The sequence below is a fragment of the Otolemur garnettii genome, unplaced genomic scaffold, assembly GCF_000181295.1.
Source record: "Otolemur garnettii isolate 467f Iridium unplaced genomic scaffold, OtoGar3 scaffold00082, whole genome shotgun sequence".
Taxonomy (NCBI): domain Eukaryota; kingdom Metazoa; phylum Chordata; class Mammalia; order Primates; family Galagidae; genus Otolemur; species Otolemur garnettii.
Window position 1 is genome coordinate 6,697,382 of NW_003852477.1, and position 14,919 is coordinate 6,712,300.

The 14,919-nt window shown below is 42.3% G+C and overlaps 1 protein-coding gene across 1 annotated transcript in view; it reads left to right on the forward strand.

Moving 5' to 3' along the window:
- LARS2 (leucyl-tRNA synthetase 2, mitochondrial) overlaps window positions 1-14,919 on the forward strand; it is a 165,438-nt gene that overhangs the window by 106,785 nt on the left and 43,734 nt on the right. Inside the window, exons 10-14 of the mRNA XM_023515923.1 lie at window positions 468-572; window positions 3,387-3,502; window positions 6,183-6,466; window positions 9,915-10,013; window positions 13,009-13,146. Coding sequence (XP_023371691.1) covers window positions 468-572; window positions 3,387-3,502; window positions 6,183-6,466; window positions 9,915-10,013; window positions 13,009-13,146 — 742 coding nt within the window. The remainder of the gene's footprint in view (window positions 1-467; window positions 573-3,386; window positions 3,503-6,182; window positions 6,467-9,914; window positions 10,014-13,008; window positions 13,147-14,919) is intronic.

The following is a 14,919-nucleotide window of genomic DNA, read 5'->3' on the forward strand; positions in this document are numbered from 1 at the left end:
AGTATACGGGGCTGGCAACCTACCCACTGAGCCACAGGCACCGCCTCCCCTCAGTCATTTTCTAAAACTTATCTACTTGTCTCTTCCTGTGTTATGGTTTGAAATCTCAGATGTCTCTTAGTTTCACTACAGATAGGTTTTGTGTTTCTCATTCTTCTGTATGTTTGAGGTGTTTTTCAAAAGGGAAAGTCAGTGATGAGAATATTTGACCTCACCATCTGGAAAGCAGAAATGCTATTTTCCCTTTTTATCAGCATAGATGAATATTTGGTGTGTGCTTGTTTATCCTTTTGATTTTCCATTGGTGTGAATTATCTAATAATACCTTTCAAAGGACAAATTCCTTAACAATTATCACAAACCACAGAAGTTCTAGTGCTTATTTTTCTCACTTGTTTCCTCTGAGATGGTGATGGGGCTGGTGTTTGGGATGACTGGCATCCACAGTTATCTGCTCTCATTTTCAGATTGCCTCACTCCTGTGATGGCCGTGAACGTGCTCACCCAGCAGGAGGTCCCTGTTGTGATCATGGCCAAAGCTGACTTTGAAGGCTCTCTAGATTCAAAAATAGGTAAGCTGCTGTTAAAATGTAATCACATTAATATATTTTGCAGTTTTAAGATCAAAATACTCACCTCTTACTATCTCTTGCTATCATTGGAAAAAGCTGACTGTTGGTTTCCATGATCTGTTTTGCCTCTGATAAAAAAGAAATACCCCTTCATATGATCATCCCTTATTTAAGAAGTCTGTTTTGAAAATATACTAAGTGTACTGTACCTTCCTACTTGCTAGTGAGAATAATATAAAAAAATCTGAACTATAAATCTTTCCAGTAGGGTTAGTTGGTGATACTTGTACATATAATGTGGGGAATAATGTACTCAGGTGAAAATCCAATTTCAGAAATCATAGAACCAACAGCAACTGCTGAGATGGGGGTTCAAAGCACAAATGATCAATGTGGGCTGGGTTTTTGGTGAAGGCTTTGTGGAGGAGGTGAACTTGAGCTATTCAAGAAAAAGGATTGTGAAATAGCAGTAAAATTGAAGGCATATTTAGAACTGTAAATTGGATGTCCTTGGCAGCCTTACTCATTCGTGAGCGTTCTAAACTATCGTCATGGAACAGGAAGTCTGAGAACGAACAAAGAGATGGGAACCTAGAGACAGCTTGTCCAAAATCTGCTTCCTTTAGGACAGACCCATGCATCTCTCTTCACCAACATTCCTACTGTAGATTCCAGCCTGTCTCCAAAGAACTTTGCATAGGAAGTTACTTCCACACTATCTCCTAGCACACTGAAGTAGTAGCATTTCTTTTTCTTAATTTTTTTTTGAGACAGTCTTACCCTGTCACCCTAGGTAGAGTGCCATGGTGTCATCATAGCAACCTCAAATTCTTGGGCTCAAGCAATCGTCTTTCCTCAGTTTTTCAATTTTTAGTAGAGTCAGGGTCTCACTCTTGTTCAGACTGATCTCGAATTCCTGAGCTCACGCAGCCCACCTGCCTCAGCCTCCCGGAACACTAGACAGGCGTGAGCCACAACATCTAGCCAATATTTCTTATTATATTCACTCCTTTTTCCTTTATACTGCTTAGATCAGTTTTTGATGAAGTGGCTTAAAGCAATATCAAAGAAGAAAACTAATAAGTTACTCTCTTTTGACCATTTTAAAAAGTATGTTGTTTAAAAAAATAATTTCTTCTGTTACTTTTCTGCATTTTATACTTAGTAAAATGTATGAATATAACCAGCTAGGATAAACAATAAAAGAAGCATTTATTGATGTGGCTGGGGTGGGTGGTGTGTGTTTGTTTGGTATTTTGATTCAAATCCCTGACACAATATTGAGAGTTCTGAAGAAAAAAACAATCAGACAATTTTTAGGCAGGTATGGAAAATTGCTTTTCCTGTCGTCTTGATTTCCCACAATTACATAAGTAACATTATCTAAATTATTTGGGGTTTTTTGCCCTCAAAGAAGAACAGAAGCAGAAATAAGCAAGAGGTAAAATGGTATTTTTGCCATCCACCTGAACTGTTAGGAATAGTTCCGGATTCACTGGACTTCACACGACCAACACCATGGCCTGTGGAGCATTCTTTTCAGGGGCAAATAAATTTTGTGGTTGCAATGTTTCCTTTCAAACAGTACTCCTAATTATTCCAAATTCTATCGTGGAATGTAGTAAATGATTATTTTCCCTTCTTGATAATGAACACTTTGTGGTAATACTTATTTCTTGCCAAATGTTCTCATCTTTCAAGTCCAGTCAACATTTATTCGCTGCATTAGATGTTTTTTGTCAGTAACCTCAGCTAACAAACCTCAGCTAGAACACCATAGAGCTTTTCATGATGTCACCAAGCTTTTTATCGTACCACAGAGCTTGAGCACATGTCTCCCAAACATTCGACCCCCCTTTCAGGGCAGTGTGCTAGAGAGCTTGTTCCGCGGTCTGACTTGAGCATTTTGTGCTTTGCCCCTTAGTTTAGATCTCTTAGTTTCCCCAGGATGTGTTGTATCCACAGCATGTGAGCAGTTTTGACAGATGACCCCACAGCAGGGGTTTCAACCAGGGGCAATTTTGCCATCACAAGACATCTGGCAATTTTGGAGACATTTTGCTAGTCACAGTGGCTCAGGGAATGCTACTAAGTAGGGTCCAGGGATGCCACTCAGCTCCTACAATGTGCAGGACAGCCCCGCAGCAAAATCCACGATGAGGTCAGCGGTACCAAGGTTGAGAAACTCTGCCCTTATAGAACCAACGACTGAAAAACAAAACAAAAACCTGTTTTTATGAATAGCTACCACCAAAACTGCAGGCCTTGGCCCTCCGGGTGAGGGAGTGACTAATGCTGAATAACCTACCTCAAGGACCTTGGGGACTGCAGAATGAATGTGTGTTTAGAATGTCCTGCTGCCTTTGGGAACAAGACCTGGTTGCTGGCTTTTGACTTCCTGACTGAGTAGATTTTTCTAGGGTGCTGGGAAATGCTGGAGAGTCAGACCTGCTTCTTGAGAGAAAACCACTGTTCTCTGTCATTGCAGGAATTCAAAGAAGAGCCTGCCCCGTATGCTTACGGTTTACTGTTTCATTGGCAAAAAGCACTCAAAATTATGTATTTTAGGATTAAACCTGTTTTAAAAAAGAAACTAAGCAAAGGAAAAGGACTTAAAGGATATGATACTAATGGGGTAAACTGGCTGTGTTAGGGTGGTGGACGTCTCCAGGACTGTGTTCCAGTTTCCTTTAAAATTTCTATAACTAAAGGACACAGTCTCCTTTAAGAAGCCAAAGCTGAAAATCAGCACTGTCAATTATTTTGTGATTTGGGCACTTATGAAAGAAACATTATTTCTTCCCCTCTGAATAGGAATTCCCAGCACCAGCTCAGAGGACACCATGTTAGCCCAAACCCTGGGCCTCTCCTACTCCGAAGTCATTGAAACTTTGCCAGATGGTGCAGAGAGACTGAGCAATTCTGCAGAGGTGGGTGCCCCATGGTGTGGGCCTAAAAGCTTATGTCTAAAATGATGACCTTGATGTGAGTTTGAGAAGACGTTTTCCTTCAGATGCAAATTACAACCTGCCCCTTCACTGGCCCCGTACCTAACAATCTTGCAGTCTCCTATCTTCATCTACACAAACAAAATATCTAATGTTCTTCTTCAGGATCGAGAAGCTTATCATCTCTAAATCAAATCCAATCCTCGAATAGGATGGTATTGAAGTATCTGACTTTATTTTGGGAATCTCTGCTTCTTGGGAGAGGTGATAGAGAGTGACTCTTATTCCTAGAGAGGATGTCTATTCTTTCCAGATTACTGACTTTATTTCTGCCTTAAGTTTAACTCATTTACAAAAATGAGCAGAGAAGTTATGAGTCATGTTTATTTGATCAGCATTATCTAGCATGAGATGGCAGCGCTTGAAGATTGTGTATCTGGCAATAATTGAGCCCGGCCTCTATGTTGAACTAAGCTAGAAAGTATGATGAAAAAGGCAGAGTGAGGGAAGTGGGAGCAGTGATTCTCAAAGTGGGCACACATCAGAATCTCCTGGTGGCCTTGAGAAAGCATAGATTACCTGCCTGTTCCCTCTTCCAAAGATTGATTCAGTAGTCCCAGGTGAGACCCAAGAATTTGCATTTCTAACAAGTTTCCAGGTTCTGCTGCTACTGCTGCTGGTCCAGGGACTACATTTTGAGAACCTAGGGCCTAGCTTCTAGGCCCCAGAACCTTGCTACTCAAAGTCTCGTCTGGACCAGCAGCATTGGCATCACTTATTAGAAATGTGGAATCCCAGACTCAGCCCTGGTCTAATAAAATCTCTGTGTGATTGTGTGTGCATGCAGTTTGAGAGCACAGGCTCAGGGCATTCCTCTTAAACTGACTGCACCTTGGGAACACCTGGAAAGTTTTTATCACTACTGATGTAGGTTTCACTGCAGATATTTTGATTTGATGATTAGTGGTGGTGAGGGCATGGATCAGATATCACATGGTCAGAGCTCCTCAGTTGATTCTAAAGTGCATCAAAGTCTGGGAACTACTGGCTTAACATAGTGATTCCACACCTGGCCATGTCTCCAAGTCACCTGGGAGGTGCTTGCTGGCCCCAGCCTGAGTGATCCTGATTAGACCCAAAGATCCAGGTCTTGTAGGTTTAGGGCTACCAAGTTTTCTCCTTTATAGGAAGTGACAGTGTTTTCGGACCTCATGTTTGTGCCTTCACTTCATAAATTGCATCTCCAGACATGGATCATGCTCTAAGATATGGAAACTCAACCCTTACATGTTCAAGAGGCTCCCTGGAAGGGGGGCAGATCCATGCCACTGTATCTCAGGGAGCCCTGTTAACCCTCTGCAATGCAAGACCAATCCAAGACCAATCCTATGCTTCTGAAGTGCCCAGAGAGACACCCACTCCTCAGCCCAGGACTCTGAGCAGTAATTATGCTCTCTAGCTTCTTTCAGATAGCTTCAGCTGATCTATTAGCTCCTCTCCTGGCGCTAGACTAAGTAGAGGAATTCTCTCAATGAGTAGAAGAAGAATGGAGGGAGAAAAGCTGCGTTCATCTCTGAGCTTCTGGAACATAAAAACAGTGATGCATGGAAAAGATAGACTTTGAAGAGAATGTGTTATAGTTTGCATCATTACTCTGTGATAATGAGAGTGCAGAACATAGCAAATGTCTTCCGAGGTGTAAGTGGTTCCTTGGAAGCACTGGACCTCAGAAGACATTTCAGAGCTTTCATGAAGAGGGCTACTTTTGATAACAGCTGTATTTTCTTAGTCTCTATGCCTCATAACCATACACTCCTTGAGGACACGGGCAGATCACATCTATCTTTGTGCCCCACTGCCTAACACAAGCCAAGATGTAGCATGTGAACAGACTGTCTTCATTGAGTGGATTCCAGAGTACCCACAGTCTAGGTTGTTAGCAACCACACTGGTTCGATTCATGGAATGAGTTTGCCTCTCTGAACAGCATCAGATGAAAAGAGAATTTCTCATTTGTACTGTTAGTGTTCTGCCCTGCTGTCTATAAAATGGGAACATTTAAATCTAAAAAGAGTGGTCTGGCTCTTCTGGCCAGCTGAGGCCCCACTTTGTTCCTCTGTTCACCTGAATTCCTTCTGCTTTGGAATTATATTGAATTTTCCTTTTCTGGATATTTTTTCCCACAACAAGGGAGTAGTCATTAAAAATACATGTCATGCAGTTTTTTACAGGCAGCTAAAAGCTGCTATTTGATTACCTCTGTAGGTACACAGAGCTCCAGTGATAAGGAGTGCCACAGAACCAGGGCCATTAGACGTGGCAGACCCAGTGCCCAGGGCCCAGAATACTTTTAGAGACCCTGAAAAGGTTTTAATCACTTTTAAAATCAGAAAAAAAGAAAACCCCACACTTTCAGGTCAAAAATTATATAAGTATTTGTCTTTATATCAATGCTGTTATAAAATAAAATTTGCAATATTATCTTAAGGAGAAAAATGCCTACAGAGGCAAGAGCACCTAGGAAGGGCTCATGAAAGTCATAACACAGCTCTGCACAGAACTGTCCGGGGAGGCTCCACACAAACATGGCCGTGTGGGGCTGCGGCGCTGGGGGGTAACTTGTCTCATGCAGGGAGGAATGACTCTTTCCTTTCCTTCTCAGTTCACAGGTATGACCCGGCAGGATGCTTTTCTAGCCCTGACTCAGAAAGCCCGGGAGAAGAGAGTGGGTGGAGACGTGACAAGTGATAAACTGAAAGACTGGTTAATATCGAGGCAGCGGTACTGGGGCACGCCAATCCCCGTTGTCCACTGCCCAGCCTGCGGTTCTGTGCCTGTGCCTCTGGAGGACTTGCCCGTGACCTTGCCCGACATCACATCTTTCACCGGCAAGGGAGGCTCCCCACTGGCCAGGGTTTCAGAGTGGGTGGACTGCTTCTGCCCAAGGTAAGGACTCATATCTTTGCAGTGGTGGTGGTGCTGTGGTGCCAGTACCCTGCTGGGGTTTTAGATGCACCCCCTCCTTCCTGCTGTTCACTCTGCTCCTTTTTCCATGACTTCCACCAGCCTGGAAAGAATACCTCAGGTGTTTTGAGAGAAGGGTCTGGAATCTGTGGCTCAGCTCCTATGATGGGCACCCTTTCCCCTCGTCTGAACTGATGGAAGCAGCAGTGTCAGTTCAGATCTACCCCCAGAAACATCTGATCTGACTGATGGAAAAGCTCCAGATTTTTCTGATAACTTTGCAGAAAACCACCTTCTTCCATTTTATATTACAAAGAGCTTCTTGGAAATGAAAGAAAGTGTTTTTTCTTCTCTGCCTTGCAGTTTTTCAATAAAGTGACTATGATAACAGTGGAGATTTTATCACAAGTAGCAGAATGGTAGCTAAGACAGCATGCATGCTTGGGGCTTCATTCTTTAATATACTGAGACACAACATATTTCCCTTTCTTCTCATTTTGGAGGTGGGATTATATTTTTCTGTCAATTCCTTGGAATGTCTCAAGTGTGATTTTTATGCTGCCAGATCAGCTGATTAAATAAATAAATAGCCAATATGAAGCTCCAGTATTTTCCTTCTTCCTTTGTGGAGAAGCTATTATTCTCTGCCTTATACATCATGAGGAGGATGTTTTAAAATAATTTAGGTCTCTGCCAGTATAAAGCTGAGTTAATCCATTGGCAATTAAGTAGCCACACAGTGTAATTGAAAGTCTCAAGCTGGGAAGTCAGACAGTAATGCATTCAAGTCCTGGCTCTGCCTGCTAACCAGCTGTCTGGCCTTAGGAAAGTCATTTACCTTCCCTGAGCTTCAAGTTCCTCAGTTAGAACTAAAATAACCCCCTTGAAGGGCTGTTCAGAAGACGAGAATTAACACATGTAACTCTGCACAGTGGCACCTAGCAGGCGATCAGTAAATGGAAACATTGCAGCCATCCCACCCGGGATCTGCCACCCATCCTCCCAGGTCCTCACTCACGTGATTTTGAAATTCAAGATGGTGCTTGTAGACCAGAACATAGGAAGCCCTGGGCTGTGGTAGGGTAGAAATGTGGATTCTGGGAAGAAAATGGCACACGCTCTGTGCTGACAAGCAGGGTCGCCCTCTCAGAGACTGTGGTGGCCTGCCTCCAGTACAGCTGTTGCAGTTGTGTTGGTGAGGATAAGGTTTCCTGCCCTAGCTGCAGAATCCAGGAGGGCAGAGGTTAGGCCCTGGTACAGGTCAGGACCCTAGTCTAGATGATCCTAATGAGCTGCCAAGGCTGAGAGCCCCTGAGCCAGTGTGGCCAAGTGAGACAGCATGGAGGCCTGGATGGCCTCAGAGTTGTCCAATAGACATGGATTCCTTACTCTTGAGCTCCAAGACCTTAACTTCTCTGGGCCCTCCTTGTGCATCTGTAAAATGGGGATATGAGTGGTATCTGCCTCATAAGCCCTAGGTTTATGGGGGATTCTGTGGGCTAATACTTGTGAAGTATTTGACTCAGAGCTGCTACCCAGTAGTTTAATTAGTATTACTGTTGGGCCAGTACTGGTAACACTATCACCATCTTCTAGCCCTCCCACTTACCAAGTGGCCTCTAGTTTTTAATATAAGCATAGCGAGTGTTAACCAGATGTTATTTCTTTTATAAATTGAGCCCTGCATTTTCTTCCTCACTTGTACCTCACTTTGTACAAGGTAGATGAGGAAGAAGAAGTAACCTTTATCTTCTAATTATTTCCCAGAATAGTACCTGTATTCTGGTTGATTGGTCTCCAAATAAAAAGACCTGGCTTTAGATTAGAAATGCACTGTCGAGACCAGCTTCTTACAGCAGCCCTGGCTGGTAGGTAACAGGATTCCCTGAGGGTTCTCTCTAACAAGCTCCTACCTTCAGGGACCACCACTGTTACCAGTGGGAGGCCCCCTGATTAAAATGCAGGAGACCCTTAGGGGGTGTCCCAGAGCCTTGCCAGTTCTGGGCTCCCATGCTGTCTGCTCTGCCACTTGCATTTAATCAACTGGCTTGGGGACAGGGGGATGGAGTGGTGGTGTTGGCTTTTCTTTGGATAATATTTATAAATCCAGTATGGACTACTTCACAAGATATGATTGCAACTTTTATTTTTAAGTTAAAAATAGACTCAAGCTCTTATGTGCTAAATTAACAGAATATTCACCATTCCTCTTAGGATTCCTCATACTCCTCCTCAAATTCCCCAAGAGCCCTTAAGGATATACAGTGTCCCAAGTGCAGTATTTAGGGAGATAGTTGGCCTCAGAAGGGAGAGCCTGTGTCTGAGGTGTGTATTTCTGCTGTGGCTTCTTGCTGCCACACAGGGGTGATGGTTGGCTCTACCCATCAGGCTGCAGGTGCTGGTCCACTGCCCATGGGGCCTTCAGGAGTTGTCAAGGGGACTGAACACTCTCCGTACGAGGCCTAGACTCTCCATGCTCTCTTGTGTTCCTAGGTGGTAAGGCCTTGGCATCCAGTTCTTTCAGTCTCACAGGCCCACACCCTGGGAATATTGTTAAGAATTAATGTAGCATTTGGGCCCCTGTGAGACCTTGGTTCTCTCCAGGTATCTCCATGTGTAGGACAGGCATTGCTTCTTCTGTTCAACCCTTCACACACCAAGGATCTTACTTTCTTCTCTACTCTCTTCACCCGCCTGTAAGGAAACTAAGTTTAGGCAGTGGTGGTAAATATGTAATAACCAGCTCTCTGATTTATAGTGTTTGCCAATTTCTGTGTTGTTCATACTCCCACCAGGGCTAATTTCAAGCTACCAGCTTGACGTCACTTGTCAGTGTTGGGAAGACATGCTAACAATTGATTCTCACAAGCTGGTGTGAGCTGGCTTCAGCACACCTCTGCCTTTGGGGCTTCCAAGGTGATTTGTCATCCTCAGATCATCCCAGTGGGCTCCTCCAACCCCCACCGTAGAGCAGAAGTAGAGAAAAACAAGTTTATTTTCAACACATCTCTCTACATTTGGTTTTCAGTTCTCTTCATGTGTCAGTTTGCTTTCTAAGCATCATAAAGTAGGCATTGGCTGGACGCAGTCTTGACATGCCTCAAATAGCAGTTAATGCATAAAAGAGACACTTAATCATGTATTGTCCTTTTGGGTGGTTAGATTTTCTACCCGCTTCAATTCAGAGAAATATAAGGATAAGGTTTTTAATTGTTAAAGATTGAAACTTTTATTTTGAAAATTTCTTTAAAATATCATGTACCATATACTCCACAAAGAGAGCTTTCTCTGAATTATCTTTTTATGATGTGACATTATTCTTATGCCATTTTAAATTCATACTCATTGTCATAGCTCTCTCAAAGGCTAGTGGAGAAACCACATTAAAATTTAAAAAGAAACCAATTGATGAACTTCATTTATTTCTTAGGTGCAAGGGAGCAGCCAAGAGAGAGACAGATACAATGGACACCTTTGTTGATTCTGCCTGGTACTACTTCAGATACACGGACCCCTGCAATCCCCACAGGTAAAGCCTCTGTGGAAGTCTTTGAGCATCTGTCACTTTGGGTTCTCTGAGAAAAAAAGACCAGGATGGAATGAGTGTACAAAAGATGTCCTGAGGGTAATGTCTGTGCCAGAGAAATGGGAGAGGGGCAGGAGTAGGGGGGGCCAGATCTTAGGCTAAGTGCAGATGTGACAGATGTGACAGGTGTGATGAGAAGGAGGAAGGATAGGAAGAAGGAGCTTCAGACCACTACCCAGTTCTGGGGAAGTCTCAGCCCCGCCTCTGGGAAGCCCGGATGAACGCTTGTTCTCCAAGACCCAAGTCAGGCAGAAACAGCTCTGGTCTAGTCCCCTCTCTCTGGTCTCCTGGTAGCAGCCTGGGAGAGCACAGCCAGCAGGAACACCAAAGTGAGTCTGCTTCAAAACAGGCTCTCTCAGAGGAAGTGTGTTAAATTATTAAATTAGATTATTTACAGTCAGTAATCCCAAGTATAAGACAAATAAAAAACAGAAAAGGGAAGGAAATGCCATTGTAATACCTTCCTTGCAGTGAACTGTGAACTGCATTTATATGATTGTAAAGATGAAATGGTATTTATTTAACAGGAAAAAAATGCTGTAATTATAGAGGGAGGGAAGGAAGCAGGGAGCGGCTTCTAGAAGGAGCCTCTTATTGCATGCAGTCAATAGGTAATTTCCAATCAATAAATCAGTAAGAGTATGAACAGTTTTACAATAACTGCCAGGAGGAATAGCCAAAAGAATTAAAGTGACTAAGGGAAAGGCCTGGGGGAAGAGAAGAATGGGGGTGGAGACCACTGTTTTTCATTATAAACCTTTCAGTGCTATTTTATTTTTCAGCTATATTTGTGTGTTTCTTTGACAAAAACAGAAGTAACAGATTAAGGGAAAGAGAGCAGTAGGTAGCTAGGGAAAGAGAGAATGAGAAACCCTAAAGGGAGCCCTTCCAGAGCCCAGGAAAAACACAGCACTGTGATTAAAAGGACTTGCCAGATTGTTCTTGTCCCTGGTGGAAATTTCCAGAACCCTGTTGACTACATATAAAAAACCCCTCTTTTCTGCATTGCTTGTAAAGTTAACATTCTTCCATTGAGATGGGTGGTCCTGCCCTTGCCCTGACAGAATTCTGGGCCATAGTACTGTGATTCTGTAGTCTGAGTGTACATATATTCCAGAAATAAGTGAGATCCTGAGTAAATGGTACTGTGCAAAGGTAGGAAGGGTACAAGGTGATGCTATGGCTGGAACCCCAGCGTCACCCTCTCTAACCCACAGAGGGGCTCCTCTTCTGCGCCTTCCTTCTAGAAGGAGCCACTGGTGTATTCCATTTAATAACAGCTGGCTCAGGCTGCAAGGGGAGTCACTCTCACCTCCTCAGAGTGCTTCAGTGGAAAGCCTTCTTATAGGTTAGAGTCCGAATTACAGTGATGGGACCTTCCACTGGCGGGATACATCCCACTTGTGAATTTCACCAAGGCTCCACTTCTCTCCTGCAGCTGCTGCAGCACGGCTCCATTTCTCACTTGATGCTTTCCTGAGTAGATCAGAAATCAGAGCTATAGCTTCTTTCAACATGTCACTCCTTAATTTATCCCAAACTTGTTTTCTGGCTAAATACCATCCTTCAGTTCCCCTTCTTTTCTGTCGCCAGAATTGGCAGTTGAATTTCTTTAAGGAACTATTAATTTTACCAGAATCCTGGCACAGTGACAGGAGGAGAGAACACCAAGCTACATTCAGACACAGACGTGTGTGGTGGTGGCCAGGTGTGCCTCCTGCCAATAGGTTCTTTTGCCTCTCTTAGGGCAGGACCCCACTGACAAAAAGGGGCCTGCGATATGGGGGAGATGATTCACCAATGCTTGAAATTCCCCCAAGGCAGAAGTTTTCTTGATTGGCTGACCTCAAAAGAGGACATTACTTTGCAAATGAAGAAGTCTGTCACCAGCCAACACTGCCCCCTATTCTTGAGGGTTCCAGCCAGAAAGTAGAGGGCAGTGACGTTGCCTTTCCTCTCCAGTGTCCGTTAGTACCTGGGAGTTTAAGGGAAGCCTTTTGTTCAGTATCTGTTGGCTAAAAATTATCTATAATATGAGAGAGAGTTATTGGGTTCTTTTATGACAATTTACCCTAACTATGTTTAATTGCATTCAGTGAACCATATACAGGCTCTTACTATCTGTATTTTAAGGCTACTTTTAAAAACAAGATTGATTTTCTGTTTTAAAACGAGCACTTAGTAGCCGCATGTTACTCTCCATTGCAAATGCCACATTGCCCTCTATTGGTAAGAACTCAAAAGTTTCATTTGTCTAATCATAATAAAAATTAAAATAAATCTAGATATTCCAATATGCGTTGTACTGAGATACCTTTTTTGCTAGTATATTTTCGTCTTGTCCTCATCCTCCACCCCCAAGAGAAAGACAGGGTCTCATGTTGTCACAGAGGCTGAAATGCAGTGATGCGATCAGTACTCACAGCAATCTTGAACTCCTGGGCTCAAGTGATCCTCCCCCCTCAGCCTCTGGAGTAGCTGGGACTATAGACACCAGCCACTACACCCAACTAGTTTATTTTTTTGTTGTTCTGTTTTGTTTTGTAGAGAAGAGGTCTATGTTGCTCAGGCTGATCTTGAGCTTCTGGCTTCAAGTGATCCTCCTGCCTTGGCCTTCCAAATTGCTGAGGTTACAGGGTTGAGCCACCACACCTAGCCTTCTTTGTCCTCATTTTATATGAAAACTGCATTTGTTAAAATGTTTCAATAATGTCTTCTGTTAATAGTTTTTATAAATTGTATAAATTAATGCTGATCTGCCTTTTTTTTCTTGTTTATTATTAAGCTTTTCTCTTACTATATTTTAAAAATAAAATCACCATTTTTCATTGGCATAGTTCATTTCAGGGAATGTACAATATTATATTATTATGATTTGTCTACTTTGTACAATGTCAGCAAAGCAGATTTCAAAAGTTGCCCATTTCTCTTTCTTCAGCCCCTTTAACACAGCGTTGGCAGATTACTGGATGCCTGTGGATTTGTACATTGGAGGGAAAGAACATGCTGTCATGCACTTGTTCTATGCAAGATTCTTTAGTCATTTTTGTCATGATCAAAAGATGGTCAAACACAGGTAAGCATTTATATTACTTTCCAAAAGAATTCAGTTCTGTGAATGGCAACTTGAAGCAGATGTCAGTTCTTCTGAAGGTAGCAAATATATATAGCTGAAGAATCCTATTTGTCTTGCACACTTAGAGGTCATTGTCAGCCTTAACCATTTGAGGTACATTTATATTGCTTAATCAGTTCTGGCATGTGATGCTGCAAGCTTGCATAGAACCTAGCCTCCAGTGCTTCTCTGTTTAACTTAGTTAGGTAATTTGAGGTGGTTACTTGTGGGGCAGAGGAGTGGTCCATTATGTTTGTGGCTTTTTATAGTATCTCACATGAGGTCCTGCTTGTCATCTGGTCCCTCTATTTAAACTCTGTTTCTAAGCTTGCCTAAATCCTGCTTATATGTCACTCTGATAAATGTAAATAAAGGACGAGAAGATAGAGAATCATATTATAAACCCATTGATAAATTCTTAACCTGTTAGCCTATAATCTGTGCCTTATGCTGTTCAGAAAAACATGTGTGTGCTTTTTTCCCATGAAATACATCACATACATATAAACAATATATTTAATGTACTGTATAATTTAAAGAATAAAATGAACATACATGTCCCACTCCTTGGTTTAAGAAATAGAATATTACAGGTACCTTAGAATACCCAGGGTGTTCAATCATATCGTCCTTCTTCCTGAACCCACCACCCATCCTCTCACTAACTCCTATCCTGAATTTTGAATTCTTCCCTTTTTTGCATTTCTCTACAAGTTTTTAAATAAGACACATCACTGGTTCCTATGTTTGAACTTTACGTAAGTGGAATCATATTTTATGTAATCTGTCTTGCTTTCCTCTCTCAACTTCTTTTGAAATTCAGCAATGTTGATACATGAACTTATATTTCATTCCCATTTCACTCTGCATGGTATTCCATTATATGGGATAGAATTTCCAATACAGCACTTGGTTTTTGTGTCCATACCACCGTTAGTGGTTGTTGAACTGTTTTGTGAACACTCTTGCTCATGGTTCCTGACAAATGTGTGTCAGCGTTTGTTTAGAGTGTGTACTTCCCAGTAGAGTCACTCAGTGGTAGGGTATGCACATGCTCCAGTTCACTAAGAGACCCCAGACGATTTTAGTGGTTATATAACCTCCGCTCCCATCTCTACATCTTCATCAGCACTTTGTACTGTCTAATCTTTCACCAGATCCGTGGTTATATAATGGGTCTCTTTATGATTTAAATTGGAATTTAAAGACACTGATTACTTAATAAAGTTTAGCATGTTTTTAATATGTTTTGAATCTCTGTATTTCCTTTGCTATTCAATCTTTGTTTGTATCCTTGGCTTTTAATTTTTCTGGATTGTTTATCTTTTATTGATTTATAGTAGTTTTTTTGTTCGTTTGTTTGTTTTATTTAGAGACAGAGTCTCACTTTATCACCCTCGGTAGAGTGCTGTGGTGTCACAGCTCACGGCAACCTCCAACTCTTGGGCTTAGGCAATTATCTTGCCTCAGCCTCCCAAGTAGCTGTGACTACAGGCACCCACCATAACGCCTGCCTATTTTGTTGTTGTTGTTATAGTCACCTTCAGTGTATGGGGCCTGCACCCTACCCACTGAGCCACAGGCACCGCCCAGGAGTTTTTTTTTAATATTCTGGATACTAATCCTTTTTTCAGCTATATGTATTGCAAATTTGTTCTTTTTTTATTTCTTGGCTTGTTTTATTTTTATGGTGCCTTTTGATGGACAGATATTCTTTTTTTTTTTTTTTTTTTT